The sequence below is a fragment of the Phalacrocorax aristotelis genome, chromosome 1 (genome assembly GCF_949628215.1).
Source record: "Phalacrocorax aristotelis chromosome 1, bGulAri2.1, whole genome shotgun sequence".
NCBI classification, from domain to species: Eukaryota; Metazoa; Chordata; class Aves; order Suliformes; family Phalacrocoracidae; genus Phalacrocorax; species Phalacrocorax aristotelis.
The window spans coordinates 189,461,064-189,488,844 of NC_134276.1; the positions used below are offsets into that span (position 1 = coordinate 189,461,064).

At 39.2% G+C, this 27,781-nt stretch overlaps 1 protein-coding gene across 1 annotated transcript; it reads right to left on the reverse strand.

Annotated features, from left to right (window-relative positions):
• Positions 1-249: 249 nt before the first annotated feature.
• Positions 250-27,682, reverse strand: PPP1R3A (protein phosphatase 1 regulatory subunit 3A). The gene is made up of 4 exons (XM_075081086.1): positions 26,869-27,682; positions 6,098-6,156; positions 5,851-5,987; positions 250-3,636 (listed from the first exon to the last, which is right to left on the reverse strand). The coding sequence occupies exons 1-4, from the start codon at positions 27,660-27,662 to the stop codon at positions 1,108-1,110; spliced, it is 3,519 nt and encodes a 1,172-aa protein (XP_074937187.1). The 5' UTR covers positions 27,663-27,682; the 3' UTR covers positions 250-1,107.
• Positions 27,683-27,781: the final 99 nt, after the last annotated feature.

Below are 27,781 nucleotides of genomic sequence, written 5' to 3' on the forward strand. Positions count from 1 at the left end.
CCCGCGATGTTGGAGCAGTGGACCTCCCAGTGTGCCTGCCCTGTAGGACTCCTGCTGCGCGGGATCAATCTGGGCTCTCCTTAGGGCAGATACCAGGCTTTTCTGCCTCACCCAAACCACACAAAGCAGCCTCACTGAACGCCAGGTCTATGCCCTGTGTTTTCTCTTGGTGTTTGATTAGCTCTAGGAACAAGCCATAAAAAAAAAAGCAGTAAACCTAATTCAGACATGCTCAACACAGTCATAGCACTCCTTTGTAAAATTTATTTAATTCTTTGTAGATATGCTCAAGTAACACTGATGGAAAAATGTCATTCAAAGGCTTTGTCTGGAATAACACTTAGTTCACTGAAATTCTCGGTCATGTTACACAGTCCTCATTTAGAAAAACCAAAAACATCCGTGCATGTGAGTGAACAGTAAGAGGCCTGTGGCTGTGGCCTTCAAGCTCTTCAGGGTGGAAATAGCACATCTGCTACGCAGTTGCATCCTGAAAGTTGCGTGATGTTACTGACGTCAAAGCCTTACATTTTTCAAACAGGGGTATCACTGGAGCTTTAAGTGAACAATGAAATAAAAATTTGGAAAAAAATATTAACCTGTCAATGGATGTCATATTTCCTAGAGCACTGGCTAATTACACTAGCAGATTATGGACTGCAATGTCAGTACCAAAATACCAAGTTAGTTTTTATACCATTCCTTGTGGTGTTATGTACTACACAAAACCTTAGAAAAAACTCCCAGAAAAATATGAAGCTTTACTGCAAAAGAAATTAATGCAAGAAAGTGGTGTTTTTAAGTACTAAAGAGATATGAAGCATTGCTTCTTCATACCCTGCTAAGGAGTAACATCTGTACTTCAATTTAACTTGACGTGCTTCAGAACTCATATTCATATAGGTATTTAATGATCCAAACATAATGGTCCTATATAGTATAATTTCTTATATGAAGGCTCAACTTCATATGTAATCTTTTAAAAAAGATGTTTCAGTGGAAAACTTGCTTTCGTTCTAACAGTGAATAAGCTCTTTAACAGTGAAAATGCTTTGGAGGGGTTGGAGACTATTGACCATGGATCTTGAGCACAGTTGACGATCAATGTTATTCCTTCTTGACAGACTCCTTGTTTCTTCCTCCTTCACAGTATAGCCAATACAAGGAGAACAGGTAAAGTGCAAGACAAACCATCAAATCATAGTGGTAGAGTGTGGCAGCAAATAAAAGAAAGAAGAAGAAATAAAAGATTTTGCAAGCAATATGTTTTAAACTTGGAGACTCACTAGGTAACTTAAGTGCTTCACTCTTCTGGTTAGAAAGATCTGCAGAATCAGAAATATGCTGGTTTTCCTTCTGTGAGTGATCAAGCCAGTTTAGCGTTTTCTCCTCATTTATTAAATGGTCAGACTGAGAGGCTGTCCCTCCAATTTCTTCAGTGGGCTTACTAATTAAAACCTCTGGCCTTGATGACTTCTGTTGTTTGAATTCTGCTTGATCGAAACATTGACCTATATTCCTTCCTCTTACTTCTCTATAAACTGGTATGTCTGAAGTGGAAGGTACTTCTCTTTTTTCAGCTTCAGGAGAGAGGTTTTTATTAATACATGTCATTTCTTTTGGTAGACTTAAATTGTACCCTGACTCAGCAGCAACCTTGTCAATGACTTTGAATTCAAAGTGTCTATACAGATGTTCCATACCTCCTGCCACAGTGGACCCTTCAGAAGATGCCACTGAAGAGCTTTTATAATTGTAACTGGGCACAGCATTTGTACCAGAAGGTGGCATTTTTGTTTCAGCTTCAGCACGTAAATGGCTTTCTTCCCTACAGAGTGCTTCTGCTTCCTCACTGTATAGGTGCCTCTGGGCGCTTTGGGGATGCTTAGATACTTCTGAATAGAAACCCTGCTGCAAATCTTTCTTTCCCGTAGCAGAAGCCTTTACTGCTTCTTTTACAGGTAGAATATTGCCGATGTCTGGTTGTACTTTGGCACGTTTTTCCCTGCTATTGCATACAGACATCGTTCCTCCTTGCAGTGTTTCATGTACGTGTGCATTATAAATATCTAAAACTGATTTCTTTTCAAATTCAGTGTCATATAATACACCCACTGTGTTGAGCTGACAAAGAGCATAATGTGAACCATCATTTCTCCCTTCATGTGTATCAAACGCTGTTTCCTTTTCCTCTGTGGGCCTGTCACTTAGTGCAGTCTCTTGAGGTAGCTTAGCAATTACTGCTTTTTCACTGGCAGACATTTTTTCTGGAGCACTTTCTGATGTTGTTTTAATTATATAAGCTGTACCTGCCTCTGCTTCCTCTGTAATACCGTGCTCAGAGACAGAAGACTTTTCACAACTCTCTGCCTCCTGGCAGGTAAACAACTCCTTTGTGGAAGCCGTACTCCAAGGCCCTGTGTTCGCTCTCGCTCCCCACCGAACCTCACTCCCCAGTCCTTGCCACCTCTGCTCCACACGGTTTGCTTTGCTTTCCTTTCCTATCAGTCTTCCCTTATTTGTGTTGTCTGACTTTCCTCTGTCTTTTAACCTTGTGAATCCTTTGTGTTCCTGGGTGTCTTCAGCTCTCCTTTCATCCCCCGGAGAGGGTTCCACAGGATCTGCCTGTGCAGGCCTGGGTGCCTGTTTGTTGTCTTCGACTGACAGAGGCATTGTGTTCAACACTTTGGTGGCCTGTTTTCTATGTGACTTGAAAAGCTTGGGTGCTTCCTCCTCGCCGATTAGTGCTAAGTCTGCTACTTCTATGACTTTCTTCTCCTTCCCTGCATCAGTGTTATAGTTCTTTTCTGACATTTCACCAACTCCTTTTTTTTGCGTATATTGGCTTTTTGAGGAATCTATTGAGACATCATCATGTGCAAAAGTGTCGGCATATAAATCTCCTCTTAAATGTACCCGAACCTTGCTTTCAATCATCTTGATTTTTCCTTCATTTTTGTCAGCGTCTGACAACAATGAATCCAGAGTTTGGTGAGACGTTTGCGGCGCCTGGTGCTCCGGAGCTGGATTAGCATTGCCATCCAGCGTTCCTGCTATGCATGTGTTTAATTGCATGGATTCATCATGCTCTGGAGAAATGGTTTCTGGTCTCGTTGCATAGGCCCCTTTCGAGGTATCAGCAGCATCCTCACTGATGAATAACCTCTCCATCATCTTACTTCCTGAGGCATTATCTGTTTCACCTTTTGAAATATCTGTGTGGCTCTCTCCCTGATGGCTTGAGACAGCAGCCATAATATCCATAGCTTCATTCTGCCTTGTCCCAGGAAAATATTTTGCCGATAAAAGGCTTTCACTGGTACCAGTATGTTCCGAAGACCTCTCACCACTGTTTACTGAGCCATCAGTAACTTCCTTCCCTGATGGCTGACTGTTATAATCTCTTAGGGAATACTCAACTTTATCTTTTAATTCTCCTCCTATACCTTGTGAAGTGTTTTCAGATGAGGAACTGATAGGCACAGGGTGCCTTAGCAAGTCACTGCTTCTTTCTGTACAGGTTAGCTTTTTCTCCAATCTTTCAGTTTCACTTGGAAAATTAACTGGTTCTGTTGTGTATAAATTCCTTTCATCTCTGGAAGAGGTACCTCTAGCTCCTGTGAAGTGCTGGTTTACCTGAAACAATAGAATAGAATGATCAAAAAGCACTTTGCAAAAATATGCCAAATAAAGGAGGCAGGATTTTGTTATGGAAAGTTTTGTTTTCAGTAACAAAGCTTTTATGGAAACATGTTCCAAACCGTTTGCAAAATTTGCATTGTATGTATTTTTTAACATAGGTAATGAGCTTTATGGTGGTGCTGATAGGAGCAGGAAATAAAATAGCGTTCAGAACCCTCTCTCTTTATTCATGAGTTCAGTAAGCTGCTAGTGCATTTTATACAAATTCAATCTGAAGAGAATATTCCCTTAAAGGGAGGCTAATTCATTCTCTATACATTCAGTTCTAGGTTTGGAGAAAGGGAGGCGTGGGGTGAGGGGAGAGGATTGGTGCTTAAATGAGTGCATTGATACAGTGCATCAAAGCCTGGTAATGTACAGTATTGTCCAGTAAAACAAAGACACATTTCACACTGACAAATACTGTAAGGATTATCTGTGCTTCATTTCTCTCAGAGGCCATTTTACAGTCTTCAAACCAGACTGTTTTTATACATTCTGGTAAGACATGAGTTGGAAATGAGATTAGCGAAGTAAAAGGCCAGAAACTAATCACTCTCCCTCTTAGCTCCCAAATATCATATTGTATTATTCGGCTATGCCTGCTTGTCATTGCACTTTAGCATAGTCACAGTGATAGCACTAGCTGATCAATTAGAGGCTAGCTTCTTGGGCACCCCTTTATGCATTTGCACTTGCTGTAGATACCCCCATTACAGTTTCTCTTATTAATATGTTTTCTGCAAAGCCTCTGCAAACTATTAATAGTAAAACGTCACTCAAAGAAAAGTGAGGGAGCTAATGTCTCTGCAAATTCTGTTTTAATGACCCTCTGCCAACCAGTGCTCAAGTGTATTTGAGTTCTTCGGTGATGCCAACTGTCAGGATTTAACAGTGAGATGCCTGTGTTTTTTTCCCCTCCTCATAACTGACATTTGCATGATCTCAATAATTATATGCAAATCTTACGATTTCCCCTTCTTCTCACATAAGGCTCATGTTACTTGTCAACTGCACAGCTGTCTTGTGAGCCAATGCCTGTGCGTTTCAAAGATTTGGTTGTATTTCCATCTATTATAAGCCTTCATTGTTTAATTCATTAAAGAGCGCATAGTGCAAATTAACATCTAAATTATAGTTCCCCCTTCATTTATTGTATGGACAATCCTGGCAATTGATAAACAAACGGTTATATTTGATCCTGCTTTTTGTAACAGGGTGGACTGAGAACAACAAGGGATTTCAGAGGTCCTCCTTTTTGTGTTTTACCATTAAAAAAAAAAAGAGAGAGACATTGAATTTCAGGCAGTGAAAGGTCCCACAAAAGGCAACAATTTTCAACTTTTTTTAACTAAAAGACAAGAAAAATTTATATTCAAATAAGAGGAATTTATTCACTCTCTATCAAGAAGAAAAAAAAAGAATGGTTCTCATCTTCCTCTCCTGTCTGATTCAGCATTCACATTTTCACAGGTGATAGCTATTATAATCTATGATTATGAATCTATGCACCCAAATGATATGAGCTGAGAACAGACACTGAGAATAATGGATTGCTGTACGTGTCTCATTTATTGCCATTTTTTCTTTCATACTGAAAAATGCAAGCCAAACCACACACACACGCACATATACACAAATCCAAATAGATTGAATGTTCACTGAGTGTGAAATTTAGTATAAAAAATTTAATCTCAAATACTGCTATAGAAAAATCCGCTAATATAAATATATATATTTATTTTGCTTATATAGCGTGTTATATCGTTATCCTTTGAAAAACCCCAAAAGCAAACCGTACCATAAATATAAGAATTTTACCAAATATAAAGCATTTATTTAAGAATATTTCCATCCTAGAGACTAGGAGGGGAGACTTTTGAAATGCTACTCTTCTAATTCCTTCAAACTGTCATTTAGAGCCTCTGGTAAAGAAGTAAAAGGGAGAAGTCATTAATTTAAGTCCAGAAAAAGTTGATGCACTATGCTGAAATCAAAGCACCTTCTATTGTTGAATCAGTTAGAGATTCAATGAAAGTACAGACCAAGGCATTACATTTGTAAATTAGTACATCAGTCAGTTCTGTTAAAAGGGGGTATTTCACCAGCTTTGAAGCGTAAATGGATTCATATCATTTAATACTGTAGATATAATTGTATAACACTTACCAGCATCTCTAATTCTTTTTCATCATCTTCATGATCACCCTGGTTGTATTCTGTATTTTTATCTTTTATATTTTCATTAGCTGGTTTGGTGTCTTTGTCTTCTGGTTGTGAATAAACAATCTCTGGGATGTTTGTGTCTGAAGAGTTAACAAAAACATACTTGAATAATTTCCATGAGGTTGTTTGTTACATTATTTTTTAATTAACGTGTGCAGTAAGGAAGAACTAATTAAACCGCGTGTTGTACCTGAAGTCCTTGAATTATTCCATGTGTCATCATCAGACGTTGCCAATATTTCTTCTTTGCTGTTAAACAAAAAGAAACTTCCTGTGTTATTCCGCAAAAATTATGGTTCTAATTCCTCTTAGATTCAGCTGTAGAGACTGCAACTTAATTACACAACATTTTGAATGCTGTTTGAAATTCTGAAAATAACAGCTTTATAAAATGTAGCTTTTTTTGAGTGACCTGATATTAAGTCTTGGTCAAAGAAAGAATTGGCGGAGAAAATGAAAATGTGTTGACCTTCAGATTACATTGCAAAGCTGATGGGTTTTCCCAGGCCTTTTCCGAGAAAGCAGCACAAAGGTGATTAAATGGGTCAGTGACAGGAGAGCGTAAGTTTGGGGTCAGGCAAGGGTCTGGAAGGATATATGTGTTCAGGAGAATGGGCCTCTCTCTTGCTTATATTTTTCAAATATTTGTGTGTATACAGAGATCGCTGTAAAAAGACATCTTTGTTACCTGAAATAAATCAAAACATTCTCCCTGCATGTACACAGTATAAATCCTGTTGCTAAGCTATGCTTGGCCGGCAGGAAAGAATTCTGCTTCCCTGCAGCCGGTGCAATTTTTGCTGTTGCTTTGCTGGCTGTGAAAACAAAGGCCAGGTCCAACACAAAAACACCTACAGAGAGATGCTGAGTGCCTGCAGTCCTCATCAATATCAATGCAAAGTGGTAGCAGTTTGAACTGCGTGCTTATAGGGATGTAACCTTTAGTGGAAAAGGGAAAAAAAATGTAAGAAGACTGTCACTTATGTAAAATGTAAATTACTATATCACTCCTAATGACTTCTCTATAAGAAGCAATTTTTTTCCTGTAGGTCTTAATTTATGCGTTTTTCAACAAGCCGTCCACCTCTGTTACTGAAAATTACTTTATAATTTTCAAATATTAATCTTTTCCCCTTCTATTTTCTTCTAGCGTCTTTCATTTGAATTGATATAACATTAACTCTGCCACCTAAATGCTTAATTCAGAAGGAGGATGCTAAATTTATACTCTATTAAAAGAACCTAGACATTGACTGTCACCAACTTTTTAAAATCCAGCCTCTATACAGTTTGCCAGACTAAAGCAGGCAGAAGATCCTGCCAGTCTAGCATCTGAACTCTGACACTGGCCACCATCAGATACTTCAGGGGAAGATGTGAAGTGCTTGTAGGAAAATACTTGAGTAATTTGCACTGCCCTATTAAATTTCCTCTTGGCCTTTTGTTGTTAGAAGCTGTCCTTGAAGCACAAGATTTAACGCTCCCTCAACAGTTCTTTTTCACCATTAATTGCAGTAATGCCGAATATTCTTGCTATCCATATGAATGTCATGTCACTCTTGAATTCTGGTACATGCATAGCCTCCGCACGTTTCTCACTCTCCTACTCACACTGAGTTGTACTTTCCCCTGGCAGCAGTTGCTATAATCTGCATTTCATCCTGAAAAGGCTGGCAGCGCCAGCCACTTTTTTGAGTAGATCTGTCGGGTTTTTAAGGTAAATCATTACTGTTTGTTATTTATACATCATTATTCTTCTTTCTTTTTTTAATTTTTTTTACTGTTCAAATGCTTGTCTTTGTGTTACATCTAGTTCCCAGTTTTCTTCTGCTCTTTTGCATCTTTTTTCACCCACCTGCTTCCATAAGCTGAGACACTGTGTAGGTTGGGGCTTAACCATGAGACAGCTGCATTAAAGCATTTAGGTGCTAATATGGTGTCTGCAAAAGCCCCAGATTAAGAGCCAAGACATGTATAACACATAAGCTGAGTCAGTTACCCCAAAAATAATGATCCCAAAACAACATGGGCACAGCAGGGAACCTTCTACTGCTTTCCAGTGGAGAAAAAATAGTGTCTCAAAGCTTTTCGTTGAATGTAGCTGGCTACCTGCAGCATTCAGCTGTGTGCATGCAACTCTCAGGAAGCAAGGATGGCACCCTTTGCTGCTAGAAGGGGCCCTCATCTAATTCTTAAAAGAATGGAGTTTAACACATTTTTTTCTTTCAAGAAGCATTCCTAGAAGGAGACATGTTCATGCCCACATCTAATGTAACAGTCTACTGGCAGCCAGAGCTTGCAACCAAGCTGCAGTGGCACTTTCAGCTTCTATCACGCCCTGATGAGATTAAAAACCCCACACACATCCAAAAAATAGCCAGATTACCAGGATGCAGACCATCCAGGGAGGAATTGGAGGGCATATTTGCCTACTGCTCTTGAAGTTGGATGTACAAGCAGGATACTTGCCCTTTATCTTACTCTTGGAGAAAAGAGAAACTGGATTCTCTCTCCCATTCCCTGTGTTCCCTACCTGGTGATTATTTTTAGTTTTGATTAACAACTTTTCAGTGTAAAAAATAGACACAGTCTTTGAATAAGGATGCTAAGGAGGAGCACCTATTTTCTGAACTTTAAAATAAACAAGTATAAAGCTGCCTCAAGCTGGATGCTTCTGGGCATGTGCCAGGATGGAGTTTACCACATCTAGCCTTAGTTTCCTAAGCACCTACGCTCAGGCAGCCGTGTACATCATCCTTACCTCCCTACATCACTGCCTACATCACTTCCCTACATCCCTACATCACTGATTGTGAGAGTTTAACTGTTCCAAAGAGAGATTTGTTCTCTGTGTCATGGACATCACAAGTCAGATGGAGTGACATATCCTTCGAAGGATCTTCTCTGCCTCCAGAAGAGACTGGCCATAAATAAAGGGAACCTACAGTAAATGCCTTAGGCTGAAACCATAACTATTAAATAACTGAAATTAGCTGAGTGAATCTTACTTTGTAACTCTAAATTCAAACTGGAACATAGCTATTGAGTTTTAGTGGCTGGAGCTATAACACGTGGTGTGTGACATGAGCCCTTCAGTTTTACTTTTGTTGTGATTAGAGTTGAATTTGCCCTTAGCTCTTGTTCTAGTAGCATCTGGAGCTCTGGTCCAAAAGTTTCATTTCACAACTCCAACACAGGTAATAACTAGCAATGATAATATAGCCTCACAGCCTGGATCCACACTGCAGGGCTTGTAACATAACTTCTTGCATGTTGCACTGAATTTTATAAAGATTGCAGGTTTATAGCCCATTATTTGTGCACACCTGTCCTGCAAATACCTGAGTACAGGGAAAGTCAGTGTAACAGCTATTTCCCTTATTTTACTTTTACATCAGAAATATATCTCCTCATATAATTATTCTAGCAGGAAATCTAGAATTAACCTGAATTGAGGATATTGATACTGCAGTCTTTGAGGATCACAAGGAGCATAAAACAATAGTCATTTAACAGCACTACTTCAATCTAAGAAGTGATACGAAGATGATGAGACTATGGGTGCATACAACTAGAGAACAATCTCAAACATATATTTACAACCTAAAGCTGAAATACTTCCCCAAAAGCCAATTAAAATTAGCCCCTTCATCAACCAGTGGCAATTAGAAAATGTTGTCTAGCTTGTAAGTTTTTGACTGGCTCCTTTTTCTCCATATTTCTCTGAAAAGTGCCTAGCTCACTATCAGAATTCAATGAGCAGATTTTTAATTATAATTCTAATTAAGCTTTTGTTTTCTGAATTAACCATCTCACAGTGTTGTGGAAGGTGGTCTAAACATACGTACATTGTGTAGTGAGAAACACAAAATTTGTGTTCTGTTTAAAAATGTTTGTTTTATTTTTAAATCATCCAGGCATTCTGTCAGCAATGCAAGCTAAAAAAATCCATTCTATCAGCTGATGCAGTTCCCCTCCAACATAAGTACCTGTATACCTGCAGAAGTTCAGTTGCTTTTTCTCCTTCAGCTGAATGAGGCACATCTTCATAAAGTACATCAGGAACTTAAGAATTTCTACCAGCTTCAAAAAAAATACTTATGCTCATATGATTCATTCTTGATGGAATTATCATTCACTTGGACTGAGTGATAAAAAGAAAGCAGGAATGAAAACAGGTTATCACTATAATTTTGCATTTAGAAAGAATAAATGGGAAGTTCAGGGACTAGTTAGTGGGACTGAGAAGGCTGAAATTTGATGGGCATTATGCAAAGGAGTTCAGAAGTCCCAAATTTATGTGGATTTGGCATCCCAAACAGAGAAAAAAATGTTAAACTTGAATACTAAATATGCAAGGAGTAGATAGTCAACATATAAGTGAAGAGAAAAAAAATTAATTAGCCAATGATATTGCTTCGGCTTCAGAAAGGGTTGGGGTAAAGTAAGACATGTCAAGGCTTTGGAATTAGTCTTTTTAAGTTAAACAGGAATTTTTTTAAGAAGTGAGGTTTGATTATGGTTTCAGATAACCCCACAATCAAAAGACTGCTCCTAAACTTTTTTACCACAGTCCTAGCAGAATCTTATAGGAACAGAGATCTTACAGGGCATAACTAAGAGGAACAGAGATTTAGAAAATGATATTATTTCACCCAGTCTGGGAGCAGAACTTGGTGTTTAAATATGCTCCAATTAAGAGGAGCGGATAATCTCCAACCCAAAATACTGAAAGACTCAACAGAGAAAATCACACATTGGTTTAAAATCTTCGCTATTCAAATCTATCAAATTGGTCCTGATACTACTGTAACAGTATCAGAAGAGTAGGAAAAGTAGTATCTAGAATTAGGGAAAAGAAGAGAAGTAGTGTCAGGGCAACTACAGGCCCAGATGTCTTCAAAAAGTTTTCACAATAGATTTAGGACAAAACTTAAATGAAAGAATAAATACAGATAAATGGAAAACGGCATAAAAATGCCAGACTCACCTGATAATATCTGCCTTTGATAAGATTACTATATTTCCCTTGTCTAAAAATCAGTTATCTAATCTATCTGGACTTCATTAAAGCATTTGTTGTGCAGCCACATGGGAAATATATTAATTAAACTGGAGAAGAGGGAGATGAGTACAAGAGCTGGGCGGTGGGAGAGGGGCTCGGTGCCAAGCAGGGCCCCACGAGCTGGGCTGCGTGGAGCTGGCAGACATCACCGGGGAATTGGAGAGGACCGGTCGTGTGATCAGACTTACTCAGACATGTTATTACAGACCAAAGCACAAAAAGTCAAAGTTAAATTAAATCTGTGGCAGATCGGAAGTTGGGAGACATCACCAACACAGAGGAGGATTGAAAGAAATGGGTGGCCTGGAGGATCAAAATAATAGATAAGGGATGCAATTCAAAATTATAAAGTGCCAGGTTATACATTTAGGGACTAGAAAGAGTTTATGCCACAAAATGAAGGATCAGAAATTGGAAGAAACAGGCGAACAAGAAAAATCTGAGTTTGTTTTTGGCAGAAAATACTTCCAAGCCACAGCAACAAGATGGCCGTGGCAACAAGGCAAACAGAGTTCTGCAGTAATGCGTCGGAGAAGGTATTCCCAGTAATGAAAGATTTCCAGGAAATATTCATGTCGCAGCACCAGCCACTATAAGAACTCCTCTGGAACATTTGTATATGATGGTCAAGAAAGATTAATTCAGACTGGAACAGGTGCAGAAGAGGACTACAAGAAGACCGGCAGGATGAATAAATCTATATTAACCAAGGAGACAAATTGAGTATTTCTATTTTCAGCCTAGCATAATAAAGTCCGAGAGCAGAAATAAACACCCTCTATTAATATAGCAAAGGGGTAAATACTGAGACAACAGAAAAGATATTAAGTAGCAAGACTGTTAATGTATTAATAGAAAGACTTCACAAAAAAATTTGCTGTGGAAACTGAAAAGAAGATCTGTAAGCACTAGAAAAATATATCCTGTAAGTTTTCAGTGCAAGTACCAGGCACAAGAAACTGAGAAGCTCTCGGTATGGAAACAAGGATATATTTTTGTGACCAGGATTATGCAACACATTTCCCTTCATGGTCCTATAGTCCCAGTCCAGCCTTATTTCAAACGCTCCTATGCAGCTACATGCCCTGAGAGTTACGCTTTCAGGAGCGCACATTTCACTGGGGAACAGCAGGTGCTTTGATCTGGTCTGAAATAGGCTTGGGACTATAGCCATGAGCTACTAATCTCTTCATAATGGGTGAGGTTGTTATAGTTTGTCGTGGTTTTAATTCACACACCAATATTTGGCAGAAGTTGTGTCTGTATGTTTGTATAACCCATAGCATCATTCACACTGTTGTGTTATATCCACTTACGCTACACCTTAATACCTAAATCACAGATATTTATATTACAGACTGTGGGAAAAGGCTAAAATTGTTGGAGTACAGAGTATTGGAAAGATAAAAATGTACCTGTAAAACTCTTTAAATTAATGCAGCCTGAACAATGTTATACTACCTCATATTTAAAAGAAAATGTGGAAAGATATTATTTAGTCTGAAATTTAAAGAGGTATGGGGACATTAAAGTATTTAAAGATTATATTTCTCAAATATTTAGTTAAAAACATGTAAGAGGGAAATAACTTTTTAATACAATTTCTTTTAAAAATCCAGGTAGGCTTAGGCTTTCACAGAATCTTCCATGCTTCTGATTTCTACTTCAAGGTGGATTCAAAATAAAAAAAAATCCTCTTCTACCCTGAAGTTGAGGTGAAGCTAAAATGTCCTCATGAAAAAAGCTGGCAAGATTGAAGTTGCTAACCAAACAGTAATTCTATTTTAATTTCAGGTCAGATTTCTAAACCTAAGAGGAGCCTAATACAGCAGCAACCTTCAATACAACTAGTGCTTTTGGATCTAGTGCTGAAAATAGCAAGCCTTGCTGAAGAATGATGCCACTGGGACGTAAACAACATATGAGATCCTTGAAAAGTAGTAGTTAAATGTGTCAGCATTATTTTACTGAGAGGCAGAAGAGCAAAAAGTGAATTAGTGCAGGTAAGTGCTCAGGTTTGAGATGGCACTTGAGCCAAACGGGCATCCTGCACAGAACTGTAACCCCACGAAGCTGGGGAGAGGAGGGACACATGGGGAGGGAAGGGCTGATAGTTTGGTTTGGTTATTTTTGTATCATTAGCAGCAGATGTCATGTCAAAGGAAGTAAAAAAGGAAATACCTACATGCAAAGACAGGAACTACTTTAAAAAATTGACAGCACATTGGAAGTAGAAAGCCTGTGAAAGGTTTGGAGGACTTGGGTTAAAGAACATTTATGAGAAACTAAATAAAGGATTTTCCACATGTAATTCTGAACTTCAGTAGTATCGTATGCAATGTCATTCAAAAGCCATGAACACATAACAAAAATAAATTTCTGAGGAAGAAGGAATTTTGGAAAGAAGTATGAAAGGTTGTGTATGTGTAAAGTTCTAAACAGCTTTAAAATTCTATTAAATTGTTTGTAAGGCACAGTAGAGTAAGAATTCAACCCATTTTTTTACTAATATAACCCCCCTAAATAGTTAGCTTACTGGAAAATTACATTTAAAATATTGCTCTGTTAATACTGGTCTCAAAATACCAGTTGGGCAGGGGAGAAAATACCGAGATAAGAAAATGCAAGAAGGGAAAAAAGCTGGTTCTATGAAAAAAAAAATTAAAAACATAAGCTTGATTTTGGTCTCTTTATCATGGTGAGACTACTGCTGGAGATACATTCCACCCAACTCCTGCGACCTAGATCAAAATCATGACCTGGCCTCTGTCTGTATGACAACTCAAGAAAGGAGTTTGGAAGCCGCCAAAGATACTGGTGTGGATCTCCACAGTGCAGACTTTGACTTCTTTTGTGAAGGCATGTCCATAGTTAATTCTATTCTACCTCCCTTAATATATGAACTAAATATTTAACAAGTAAAGATAAACTCATTCCTTGCCTTCATAAAGCTCAGTCCAAAACTCACTAAAGGGACAAATCTCCTACTGATTTAAATTGATGTCCATGTCATCAGCTGTTGAAGTTATAGTCTTATAATACAACCAGTCCACAATTTCTTATCACACGTGGTTCCAGCACCCTATAAATATTAGTCCCAAGCCCTGGTGCTGCCAAAGAATTCACAACCTAGCTTGAGAACGGGAGGAACAACCTTGGCTTGAAGCCGCCTTTGTGCTTCCTGGGGCCTCACTTCACTATGCTCAGCACAATCCAAGCCTGTCAGGTCATGGGGAGATGACATGGGTGCTGAGGGTTACCTGCCTATGCATCAGCATAAGAGAGCATATACTTCATTTCTCCCCTGGAGAACGTCTAACATGGGACACTGTGCCTGCTGGAGGTCTGTCAAATAGCCTGCCCACCAAGCAACGCTTGACCAGTTATTTCTGGGTGTTTGAAAATCAAGAGGCCACAAAATGTCTTCAGCAGAGCCGCATGTGGTGGTTATGTGCAACCACCTATGGATTGTGGAGAGAGGCCATTGAGTAAGTGCTCAGCTTCCCAGGAGCAGACCAATACCATACACAGAAGGCTCCAGTGCCCAGTAGCATCCAGCACTGCTGGCCACACTCGAGCCAGCCAGGCTGGTGGGCAACAGGATCCAACCTCGTCCAGAGGTCTACCTGCAAATTGTACCTACCCAGGCTTTGAGCTCCCTGCAGCTGAAGAAGAGAAAGAGCCTTGATAAAGCTAAGGAGCAAGATCATTGTTATTGCAGGAACTGGTGCTTATTTCTGATTTGTTTACCTGCACATTTTGTCTAAATGAAGGCAGAATATTATTTTTATGAACGGTATGCTCTCATTTGGAATTGACACTAATGAATGCAAGGCCCTTTCCCCCTCTTGTTTGTACCATCAAATTAATTAGCTCTATTGTGACATCAGTATTTTTCTCAAGCAGTTCAAGGCTTGAGCATTTTCCTTTCTTTTTCTAAAGGGCATCTTCAGTGCCCTTTATCTACCACAAGAATCATGCATCACTTGTATTTTTCACAACTAATGCTGTTTATTATAAAAACTGATTGTGATGTGAAAATTGTTATACTGTGTGGCAAATTGCCCAAACAATTACTGTAAATGCATGAGCTATAAACTGTACTGCCAAGGACACTGGTAGGTTAGCTCCTATAAAAGAAACAATTAGAGTCTGAGGTGAAAATAATAGAGATGAGATGACAGTTATTGAAAAGGCAGAACATCCAGTTTAATGTTGTAAATATAGGTTTGTGGATTACACTGATGGTTTTAAAGTGTTCATGGCTTATTGAATGGAATAGAATATTACATACTTTAGAATGGGGCCATAATTATTATTCCTTTTTAATTGTGATGTCTGATGCATTTGTGAGCAGTTGTTGAGAACATCCTCACATTATACCAATTCTAGTCCTAAATTATCATCCTGCTCCAAGGGTTTCTTTTTTTTATTATTTTACTTTTTTAGCATTTTGTTGTTCAGGGTCTGTTCTGAACAAAGTATTTTCTCTTGAGGAACTTAGAGTGCTTAGAGGGTTACAGCAATAATTATTTCAGTTTCAGCCTACACACTTCACTGCTTTAAATCATCATTAGAGTTTCATCCCTCAGCAACTCCTGCCGAGATGGTCTGAAACTCCTAGAAACCACTAGATAAGAAGAGCGTATCTTTATAACAATTTGTATATAAAGGTATTGATAAGAATTTGCTAGAAATTAAGGGAATACTTTTTTTCTTAGGAATCATCTAAACAGAGAATAAGGGTTTTTATGATTGCTAAAGAATTTCAATCATTCAGACCAGATTTGCAGCACATGAAGATTAGGGTGCATAAAAAAAGACTTGCACCCTACTAGAAGACATGTTGTAACAGACCGTGGTAGATATGAAGAAAATACAAGAAAAGTGACATTACTGCAAGAGAAAATTAGAGTCCTCTGCTCTTTTAAGACAGGACATAAGGATAAAACCCAATGAAATAAAATTCAAATATTACACCCTAGGGAGAGCCCTAAACAACAGAACACACAGTTACGACTGACCAAGAAGGCAACGGTGCTGGGCATGTAAAATCAGAACTGGAGAGAGTCTGCCCAGGGTTTGCGAGGAGGTGACAAAGTGAGCCGCAGAGCAAAGATGACAACCAGCAAAAGGCAGTCAGTGTCAACACTGCAGCATGTGTGAGCTCTGAATTACCAAATCCATTAGCAGGGGTGGGGAAAAAGCATTAAAGCAGCTTTGAAAGTTGCAAGGAAACTAAGTACTCAGCTCTACCACCTTTCAGGGAAATGCTCCAAGTCTTTTTCAGGCTTTTACATACTGTTAAAAGAAGCTGATCTTAATGCTAGGTAAGGGCATCACAGCTGTGCTGGAAACCGATGGCGCCGGACCGAAGTTCAGGGAGGTGTTAGGGAGCAGAGCTCAGGAGGTGGCTGGGCTGTGGGTCTGGGCAGATGGCTGTGCCCTCAGGCTGAAATAACTGCCTCCTACAAAAACTCCAGGCAGAGTCCAGGGAACTAGAGCTTAGGAAGAGCAGAAACCAACAGCTGCACAAAATAGAGACAGACCAAGAAACTGCAGAGAGTGGTGTGAGTGCAGCATGGAGCACTGCTGTGCGGCTGACAACAAAGCAGAGGGTGACAGAAGCTCAACAAGCACCATTCCTCAGTTCTGGGCTCCTAACACACACCCCGGCATTTCTACTTGAGGGATGGCTGTACCTGAAAATATGGCCAATTCCTACCTAGGAGCATTTCGGTCTCAAACGATCCTTCCTTGTGGAGATGTCATGTTTTGTGTGCCTGAACCACAACGTTGTTATTGCATGTCACATGTATCAGTATGTGCCTTCTGTTTATATGTTTAATTTTTTCAGGAGGTATTTAAAAAATAGAAGCACAACAGAAAAATTATTTAGTTTAAACAGTGCAGAAACCAATAATTTTAATTACATTGTTAGATTCCAAACCTATTGAGGCCACACAGGAAAAGATTAAGAAATTAAAGCAAAAACTGCAGAGAAAATCAACAGCCATAAATGAATAGCTGTGTGAACATTAAGTAGAAATTACTGAATAACATTTTAAAATATTATGCCATTACAAGCAATCCTATTAGAATGAAGCTGTACGTAAAATCAGAGACCTTATTACAAATCTAGGCAAGACTGATTTTCTTACATGACCGTCAACTACCAGCAGTGCTAGAGAAGGCTCTTAGTAAACAGGTGTCACCAAACAAACAGGACTGACACTAATTAGCTCCCTTGTTGATAGTCAGGACACAGAGGATAGAGGCATGGAGACGGAGTGACCCAGTCATCATTAGAGTGGTAGGTGAGAATATCTGCACGCTGGCATGGCAATGGAGGTTTGCACTGCAGCTACCATTTTGAAACTACACTGTGAATAGGAGACTGAATTATCAGGAGAAGCAGTCCAGCAACTTTCACAAGCATTGTGCACAAAAAGAGAGCCACAAAGAACCTCTACTTAAATATTTGAAATTTGAGGAAGAGAATATTAATCTGTGGTATTCCCCCACCTTGAGGAAATACCCCTTAGTTTTGGTCACCTCATCTAAGAAAAGGGGCTGAGAGCAGAAGAGGAGAAAAGGTGGGCCTGCAAAAGGACAATAAAGGACTGTCAGTAGCTTCTAAACAAGCAAAAATTGGAAAGGAAGTTTGGAAAGCAAAGTGGAAAAAAATGCTCAGAATAAGCTGTATATAGGATGATGATTAATAGTGTCAAGGGGGACAATTGATCAAGAGAGCAACTGTAAGGGAATTTGAGTGTTTTTTCTGAAAAGATAATTCCCAGTAGGGTTCAGGCAATGTTTGTAATAAAACTATTTTTATTAAGATTATTGGATTGGTGCTATCCAGGGGATTATATTTTCCAATTACTAATATTTTCATTTTTCAGTCTTAGTTTATGATTGAAGCAGGGACATAGGTGGCACAGAACAAAATGCATTGGCCTGGTTTGGGATGAGAATAATCATAGCCTCAAAGCAAGCAGAGTCCCAAGAAATTAGTCTTTATTTTCTAGCTCATTAAAAAAGACCTTGAGTTTTAATGGCAAAACATTTGTACAATTTTTTTAAAAATATAGGTGTATATCTGTCCATTTGAAGATTTTAGTTCCATACAGTACAGGAGCCCAACACCAACTTGGTGCCAGGCTCAAACATTTAATATAGCCCTGTCTACCCCCAATTCTCATGACTATAGGTACAAAGACTGCAGAAAAACCCGTCCATAATAAGTCAGTTATATCTCAAATTAAGCTACAGAAACTATGAACAGGAAGATTGCAACTTTTATCAGACCCTTTTATAGCTCTGTCATGATTGTTGTACCTTATTATGATATACACATAACAATGTTGCAAAGAAACCTGTTCAGGAGCTTTTTACACAGCTGTTTTGTACGCAGAATGGTCAGAAAATTTTATAAATCCCTGAACAGAATGGGCTAATTATTTGAGAAACAAGGAAATTCTTTAGGAAAGACTTCCCTGGACAAGGTCAGAAGATCTATCGACAGCTCAATTGTGAATTAGTAATGCAGCACCTTACTATTGAGATGCCTATCTCCAGGACCAGACTACTGAAAAAGAGGAAGAGATGAGTTAGAAGTCAGGTTTCCTAAGGGCTAAGCTTGGCCTGAGGTCAGAGGAGACGCTTCTTACATTGCTATTTTGTCTGGAAGGCCCATGGCCAAATATCAAAATGGTGTTGTAGAACGGAGCTGGAGGTAAAGCCCCTCTGTTCTTCTCTTGCTTTTGTCACCCACTGTTTTAAAAGATGGAAGGAGAGTAAACCAAGTACCATCAACAGGTCTTGCACTTCTCCAAAGTTGTATCAATTTTTGATACATCTGAGAATTAAAACACTTTAGCCTATGTGGCACCTGGTCCTTCCCTGGATATCAGGGGGGATAGAGAAGGAGTCGTCCCCTACTGGCATGTTAGAAAAGACCCATTTCCTAGAAGCTAACTGCAGTTGCTGATGCATGTATGCAAGAAGGTGACATGCCTTAGAGAAACTGTAGATAGATAGATGGCAGTCAGGTGAGACCAAGACACAGATACCACCCCTGGAGAGGAGAACAGAATGGGTGACCATAAAATGCTTCAACCGGTTGTTCTTGAGAGAGGACAACTATGATGTAAATCTTGGATAGCAATTGTAAATTCAATAAGTATCTCAAGAGGATAAAATTCCCAGGTGTTATCATGATAAGAAGAGACTTTTATAACCTTTTTTTTTTTTTTTTCACAAGCCATCTTACTACCACACAGCAAGAAGACAGCTGTGTGATATGTATCAATATTTCTGTCAAGAAGACCTGGAATATAACCTAGAAGACACCAGTGCATATTTACTAGGGTAGCTGGGGAGAAAGGCAGACAAAATCCCTAACCCAGTACCACAACAAGAAGTGATCCAGACTTGAACATTTTAGGCTTATCATCCGGCAGGCATAATCATTACTGCAGGGACAATTATTATGCATCAGAGCAAAACATAAATGCAAATCCACTCGGTGCAGGTAAGTGCAAGGTAAGAAAAACCTGCCAGCTTTACCTAGTTCACATTCAGTGGTGTAGCTCAGTGCTTTTCAGTGCTCCTTAGGACTGCTATTAGTAACCAGCAGTAATAAATCTTTGGGTTTAGTGTCAGAGTATCAGCTGGTTCCACCCATCAGGAGGAGAGTGGAGAGACAGTCAGAAAACCAAGCCCCCCATTATGCTTTGGCATATCAACTAATATTTTCTGTGTGTCACTGAAGGCCTAAGGATCAAATAGCCACTTCTAACATGCTCCCACAGTGTTTAAAAGTTCTTATCTCTTCCTTTGCACTAAGGCAGGGACTGCATTTAACTGGCAAAGTATTTGTTTGGACCATTTTTTCTGCCTTTTGTAACTGAGAAGATAATACACATTTTATCTTAAAAATACAGTGGGTGATTGGTTCTCTGGACTTACATTGTAGCTGAATCAATTGCTTCAATTTCAGAGCTGCAGTGCTGTGGCTGGATCATGGCTTAAAGTTCGTAATCAGAATAAACAGCTCAAATGACACTGGTAGTGAATGCTTTGATTAAATATGACTCCAGTGCTCTCAGTTAATGTTTCACTGACTTTAAACATCTTTTCAGGACTAACATTTAGCCAAATCAAGGTGAATGTAATGGAACAATTTTTTTTCCCACTGAACATTTATGAACTGTGATACCTGAAGAGCGGACAGGAGACAGAGTATTGAAATGGTCATTACCAGCCTGGTTCAATTTGCAAAACAGATATCTCACTAAACAAAAGAGTCATTGAACAATGGAATACAGGAGTTTCTTCAGCAATATATTTCTATTTGTCCAAAGGTCCTTAATCAGTTGTCTGAAAGAGTGTAGAAATAAGCTCTAGTCCTGTAAATATTAACATTCAAGGATAGTTTTACACATGCAGAATTCTACAAAGTTCAGTGAGACTCCTGATGTTCATTACGTTATTTATTGTGCCTATTGCAGGATCAAGCCAGTTGCTGCATTAAAGAGCTCTAAGAGTCAGTTGTAATAGTGTTACAGTATTGGCATATTTAAATAAACTGATGAAATTGTAGCAACTACAAAAAAATTCTTACAAGTGTAAAGCCAAGCAATGCATATATAATTACAAGTACTTACTTATCATGTGGTTGAGAAATGATACTCAGATTACAAAACATTGGTTTTTATATGGTTTTATGCAAACAAGTGAAAAAGCTTTATAGTAACCAATATTTCCCTTACATTAGAGCACACATTTCTGTTCTCTAATGTTGGCAAGAGCAGTTTCTAAGGTAGGTCACGGAAATGAGTGAAAAACCACCGATACAAATAAGATCCAGAGTAAATACTACGCTAAGATTGCCTGCAAAGCAGCATGTTATTTTCATGTGTTGTTACTCAAAAGTTCAGAAGCTTATTTTAATATTTCCAGGGCAATAAATGGATGGCACATGGGAAGCACAGTTCACAATCACCAAAAGCAAAAATAAGACAGGTTTTCAGTCTGCAGGTACTCTCCAATTAGGAGACCACAAGTATGGTTAGCAGGTGTCTGGTCTGTGCGTGCCATTCTCCTCCATAACTTCCACCTGCTTCTTTGGCATTTCTGTGATAGCATTCAGAGCCTTATGCCATTAACTTAGATACCTATCTTTAGGGTCTTTAATGTATTTCATAATTCAAATAGTAAGTATGCCAGGATTTTGAATTACGATTAGACAGATAGAAAAAAGACCATTGAGCGTAATTCCTGGCCAAGTAGGATTGTTCCCTGTAGAACATTTTTCAAGTGGTTTATCTTAACTTATTTTAAATTACTTTGGAGAGTAAGGCTGCAGCAATTTCCTTAAAGATAACTCGAGTTGCTATTGAGAAGTATGTCCTAATCTCAGCCTCTGTTCCACAGCTTGCTTTTACCCTATTTATGTGAATAAGATATTTTAGACCACCTTAAATAATTATCCTGTGTCCCTGATAATCACAGTCTTCAAGTACCTGGAGAAGTCTGTCTTTGGTGCCAGTGCTACCTACTTCTACAACCAGCAAGGACTGGCAATGACCAGGAGGCAAGAGAAGGGCTGGGAACACTGCATCAGACTGACTGGCAGAGGAGTGCTGCTTTTATCTGGCTCCCTGTGAATGGATAGCTTCTCTAGCAGCTGCTCTCCTGGTAAAAACAGTGACTGCAGTCACTTCCTAATAATAGTAATAAACTTTAGTCAAACCTCATATCTGTATGCGGATCAAGGTGTAACTTGTGACTTGAGATGACAGAAACAACCTTGAGATTAAATAGCAGTACACAAAGATGATGTGTGTTTTAACACCTTTTCTGCTCTCCTTTTCCCTTCCCGATTATGATGTGCAATAATGAAAAGAGCAAGGATTAAAAGGGAACATAATTTAAATGCCATATTTTAAATGGACCAGCTGGGAATAATACAGTTGTTCCTCACAGCAAAGTATATGCGAAGCTATTTCCAAACATCTTCCTCAGAAGTCTTTGATTTTTTAATCACATCGTGGGTTTGTGGGAAGGCCGAGAGGAGCTGATGCAGAACTGTGTTTCTTGAGGCAACCTAGGCACTGGTCTGCCATCTGCCTGGGGAAGACTGACTGAGCACAGTGCAGTCCTGCCAGGCTGGATCTTCAGCAACTTACTTCCTTTGCCTTCCATCAGAAAGGGGATGAGACAGCAGCTGAAGATGGGAGAGTACTCATGCACAGAAGAAATTTTCTCATCGGCTATTGCTTTAAGACCATTCAGTATTTATGCTGCTGAAGTTGGCATTGGCGGCCCACAGACCTGGGCTTTTAATCTCTTCCTTCTCATCATGCATTGTACATAGAGCAGCTATTGTATGAGACATTGCCCTATTTTGTGTTCTGTCTTAAAGTGGCACCACGGAGGGAAGTGAATTGATGTACTACCATTCAAAGAAAGGAACAGTCTGGCAATTACAAAAAAAAAAGCACAGGAAAACGTCAGTTCACAGTGATACACTAGTGGGCTCAGAGAGGTAATAAGGGGGATAACTCTAACAGTTATAACAAAAATACTGGAGTCCCCCTTCCTTGTCAGAGGACAGGAGTCTAGTTACACATTTTACCCTTTTGTAATACAATTCTCATGCTTATCAGCCATTTTCCTTGTGCTCTTGCTCCCGCTGCTCTCTTGACAGATGGCAAACCAGGACCAAGCACAGAATTGGGGCGCAGCCTCACCAGTGATGGGGGAAATGGTTTGCAGGTCGTTATCACTGCGCCATGCAGCATGATCTACAGGAGTCTGCCTCATGCAACACACAACCAGTCCCTGTCTGATCAGACCGATGCAGGAGCCTGGGGTCCACAACAAAATCATGTGGTCCAAACCTGAGGACCAGGAGAAATTTCGGTTCAGAACCATTACCAATGTCCCAAAGCACAAGAGTCAAACAAAAAGAGAAAAGAGTGGAGCTGATACAATTACTTTACATTTTCCTGAATGTTTAGATGTGTATATTTACAATAGAAACCAGGGTTGTTTGCTGACAGAAGCTCTCTCTTTTCTAGTGACAACCTTCAAATTTTAGGAGTAAATTTTTTTCACCAGAGTATATTTATAGGTATGTATAAGCTAAATACACATTTCCAGATAGACTAAAATATAAACTACTTCAGTCAAACATTATTTTTTCAAACTATATATTGTGCCTGTGAATCCTTTCAAGACTTTCTGAAAAATCGTTAAAAATCGTTAAAATTCATGGTGGAATGAATTTTAGCTTGAAAAAATACAGTTAGAAGCAAATACTTTATGAAACTTCAAGGGAAGTTTATTTTTTCATGCCTAGACATAGAAGAAAAAGCAAATTAAATGTAACGAATAGGCAGGCTTTTAAGTCATGTGGTTCCGAATATCTAATCTAGACAGTTGTCAGCATTAATTAGTCCAGGCAGTTTTGCTTTTCACTATCTTTTTTTTTTTTACAGGTGCAGCTTTTGAGGGTTAAGTCCATTTTTCTTTTATTTCTTAATAATTGTGTCAGAAGCTACCCTGTTGCCCTCATTCACACAACTTTGTCCTGGCTCATATTCTTAAAGGTAACATGATACAGTCATATCATGTTTCTTCAGTAACTCCCTCTGAAAGTGCATATTATTCCTTTCACTTAACTAACGCAACTAATCCTCACTAATGACATTTAATGAACCACTCAAATATGCCCTAGAGTGGATCAGACTCTCTGCTTAAAAAACATAATTCTTTAACAGTCGTATTTTTTAACCAAAGAGGTAAATCACACATTTTAGGAGAAAGTATAAATATCTCAGAGCCAAGATTTAAAAAAAAAAAGTTATAACAGGTTTCAAAATTTGAAATAGGGGCCTAAATAAGTGTCCTGTTAAAATATCCTTCCATTGAGGTTGCTATAAAGAAATCTTTAATTTAAGATGTCCAGCTCATAGGAGTGCATAGCAATATTCCTCACCTGCATATTTGTTGTGTGACCCATAGGTAAAATTGCTATTTTTGTGCATATCTGTTTGCATTGCTGCAGCTCCTAAGACAAGCTAGTTATTGCCCAGGACTCCATTTTGCTAAATGTTCTATAAATATCCAGCACAGCGTATACAAATGCTGCAGAGTTTATCATCTGAACATAAAACAAAAGGCAAGAGAGAGATGGGCTGGTAGAGAGGAGCAGGGGAACAGACAGCACTGTTCAACAAGATACGAAGGAGTCACCGCACATCAGCAGCCTCACTTTGCCAATTTTGGGGGGTTTGTTTTTCTTGCGCTTTTTTCTGGACATCAAAGCAAAGGAGTTTTAATGAGGGTCTGAAGGAGAATAATGAGGTACTTTTGCAGATGTCTGCAGGGTGTTCCTCCTCACTCAAAGGGGCAACATGTACAAAGACACTTTGAAAAACAAGTGAGCAATGGAGGTTGGCATCTCAGTTCTTTTGAAACGAAAGGCCCTGATGCTGACCTCATTTACACTGGTGAAAGCTGTAACTCCTGTGAAGTCAATGAAGTCCCTGTAGCATAAAATTGGTCCTGGATTACAAACTGCCAGAACTGTCTTTCAGAAGCCTTGGCGACCACTGAAACTGTATTCCAAAAAAACTTCCAGCTCATTTTTGCATTTACTGTAAGGTCTCTTTACATCCTTCTGCAGCTAAAGAGGGTCTTGAAAGTGAACGTTAGTTTGCCAAAAATGTGTAACAGAGCTTAATGTAAACAAGCATCTGACCACTTTGGTTTTAATATCACAAATATACATGTGTGTATGTGTATATATGAACAAATATGCACATATACATATATATACATATATATGTGTGTGTATACACACAGATGCACACATACACACACACATACATTCCTCTGCAGCCTGATATGGAGGGAGATACCTTTACACTCTGATTAGAGACAAGGTAATTTGATGCTAAGGAGTAGAAATGTTATCTCCTTTACCATTTTTTAAAATATCTCTCTGTCTGACTTACATATTATATACACTTAGCTTATACATGTAAAGAGGATCACCCAGAAGAAATGCTTCTACAACTTACACTAACAGTAGGTATGTCACAGGAGATTTCAGGGAATTAAATTCTTAGGAGTCATTCGACCTCAGATGCCTAATTGTACTGAAATTTTCAGGTCAGTCCTGCAAGCATCTGGAAGCCCAGGGCTCACTAAATTAAGACTCAGCTCTCTGTGTCCATCACCTGCTCCATGTGGGCTACCTGAACTCCGGCTGAAGTCACACTGCCTGCATATGCCTGTGGCATTGGATATCACAGCCCTTCTGCAGGGAACCTCAGGCTATCTTATTTACCCAGAATGGGTCATGTGACACTTCCTGAAGGACAGATACGACGTACAGAACCAGGCACAAATGTCAGGATCTGTTCATATGGCAGGTAAAGGCATCATTCCCTCTGCTCTGACATACCGGGATGTTCCCCCACAGAAACATCATCGTGGTGGCCCCAGAGCTGGCCCAAGGGACCTTTATCAGGAGAGCTGTGTGGACTGGCTATGAATCAGACCTCAGGTTAGCCCTGGGACTGCTCTTACACCATGGTGTTGATGCAGGCAGTAAGCCATATTGCACACCTCTCCTCACAGGGCTGATGTGCGACTAGCACTGGCAGAGGCTCTCAGCAGCAAGTCTGGGTGTTGGGAAGGTTGGTTCTGCACAGGGGAAGCCCTGGCTGCCTCCCTTCTCCTTAAGCTCCCACCACCGCTGCAGTGCTGTTCCTCCTTCCCCACCAGTTCAGTCCAGTGGAAGAGCACCAGGGAAATCAAACAGCACTGCCTTACTTGTAAAGAGTATAGGATCTAAAAACTCAACATCGGTTCAGTTCTGGGGTCTAAGTATTGCAAAGGACGCTGCAGGTAAAATATAGATTCAGTTCTGCAGAACTCCAGCTGTTTTATAGCAAACTTGGTGAGCAAAAATTGAGAATTAGATTTTCATGGGCAACTTTGTTTTGCGTACAGAAAGGAGTTAAAACCAGTTAAAAACCCTAACCCTAACCAAAAGTTACTATTCCAGAGTGTGTCTCCTTATGTGGGGCTAAGTTATAAGTTAATCACTGCCACTTTATAATTAACATAGTACTTGCCTGCATTTAATTAGAATAATATGTATGAGATAAATTCTATATATCTTTTTTCCTTTAATATCTTACCAATTCTGCCTTATAAATCATTATTCATTTCACCATTTGTGAAACAGAAACATCAAACAGTGGCAGGAAAAAGGAATTATTACCCTATTATACAACTTGCAGAATAGCCCAACTACTTGCAGGAAAGTTTGTACCAGCTATTCTAACTACAATAGGATCCTTCCTTGAGTTACCAGCTTCTTGAAACACCAATGCCATTTCTGTTTTAATAGTTACATGTAGAGGATGAAATATGAAATAAATCATGTGAAAGTCCAGAATTTTGTTTTGCTTTGAAATTTTTGTTGAGTTACAAAGGAAGTGGATGTAAAGTGTTTTAGCTGTAGAGCTACCTCAATCTGGAGCAAAGCTCTCACTGATGTCAGCTCAATTTGTAGCCTAGAGAGATCAAAATCGGTACACAGCCCATAATTTATAGACCCTCACACTACTTTTCAAATGAGTGGCATGCATGCCTTATATTAAAACTATGATCCCAACCTATCTGTCTGCAGAAAACTACTGGCTGCTGTATACAAGAGCTTTACTGAAAACAAGTCTTGGTCTAATTTATCATCAAAAACCCCAACAGAATAAAACAGCATGGGCAGTCTTAGCTCCAGCAAGCACACTTAGAAACTTAGCATTAGCCAACTACATTGTAGATTACCAGAATTTAAGGTGTAACCTCACCTGCTTTGCGTTGTCTTTAAACAGCCTTTAAGATGTCTGTCAGTAACCTCTTTGTGTGGTTTATTATCCATCTTGGGCACAGTTTCTTTCTTGTGACAAATCAGCGTGTAATTTTTGTCATCGTTGTTTGCCCAGAAGGTGCCGACCGATGTCTCGTAGCGTATACAGAACTCCACCTTAGCTCCATCTTTCTGGTAAGGAGGCACCAAAGAAATCTTAAAGCAGAACTGATCAGTTTCACTACCACAAGAATTAGGCATGAAGTCTGCGAGGATATCATAATAACTGAGCCAGTTATTCAGTGTCATTCGAACATACACCATTTTTTCAAAGGATACATTGAGGACTCGTATAATGCCGTTCATACAGGTAATCCCAGGCAGGAACACGATTGACTCCAACAGTACTTTCTGCTCTCGCACCTTTTGCAAAAGTTCTTCTTGTGAAGCAGGTAACGTAAACAGCTGAGAGAAAAAATATTCCTCCTGAGGGAAAACTTCATCTTCTATGTCATCATTTTGTCCTGTATTTGGAATTTCCCAGGTATTGAACTCTTTAACAGACACAAGATCAAACCCAAATGCATCAGCAAATGAAACTTTTCTTGCGATGGTCGTGGGGGTGTCTGCTTCCTCTTCCTCTGAAGAAGCAGAATTCCGCCTTCGGGGAAGTGGAGAGAAACGATGTTTAATGTCAGGTTTAACATCTTCGTCCTCTGAAGAGAAATAATTTACAGTGGGGACTTCTAATAAGTTAGCCCTGCTAACCTGACTAGATCCTTCAAAAGACTCCATTGGGCTCTGATATAAACTGAAAGAGAACTGTACAACTAGTAGCAGCTGATATTTGAGACACTGTGGTTTAAAACAAGGATTAATGTTACAGTTGACATTGCAAAAGGGAGTCAGACCTA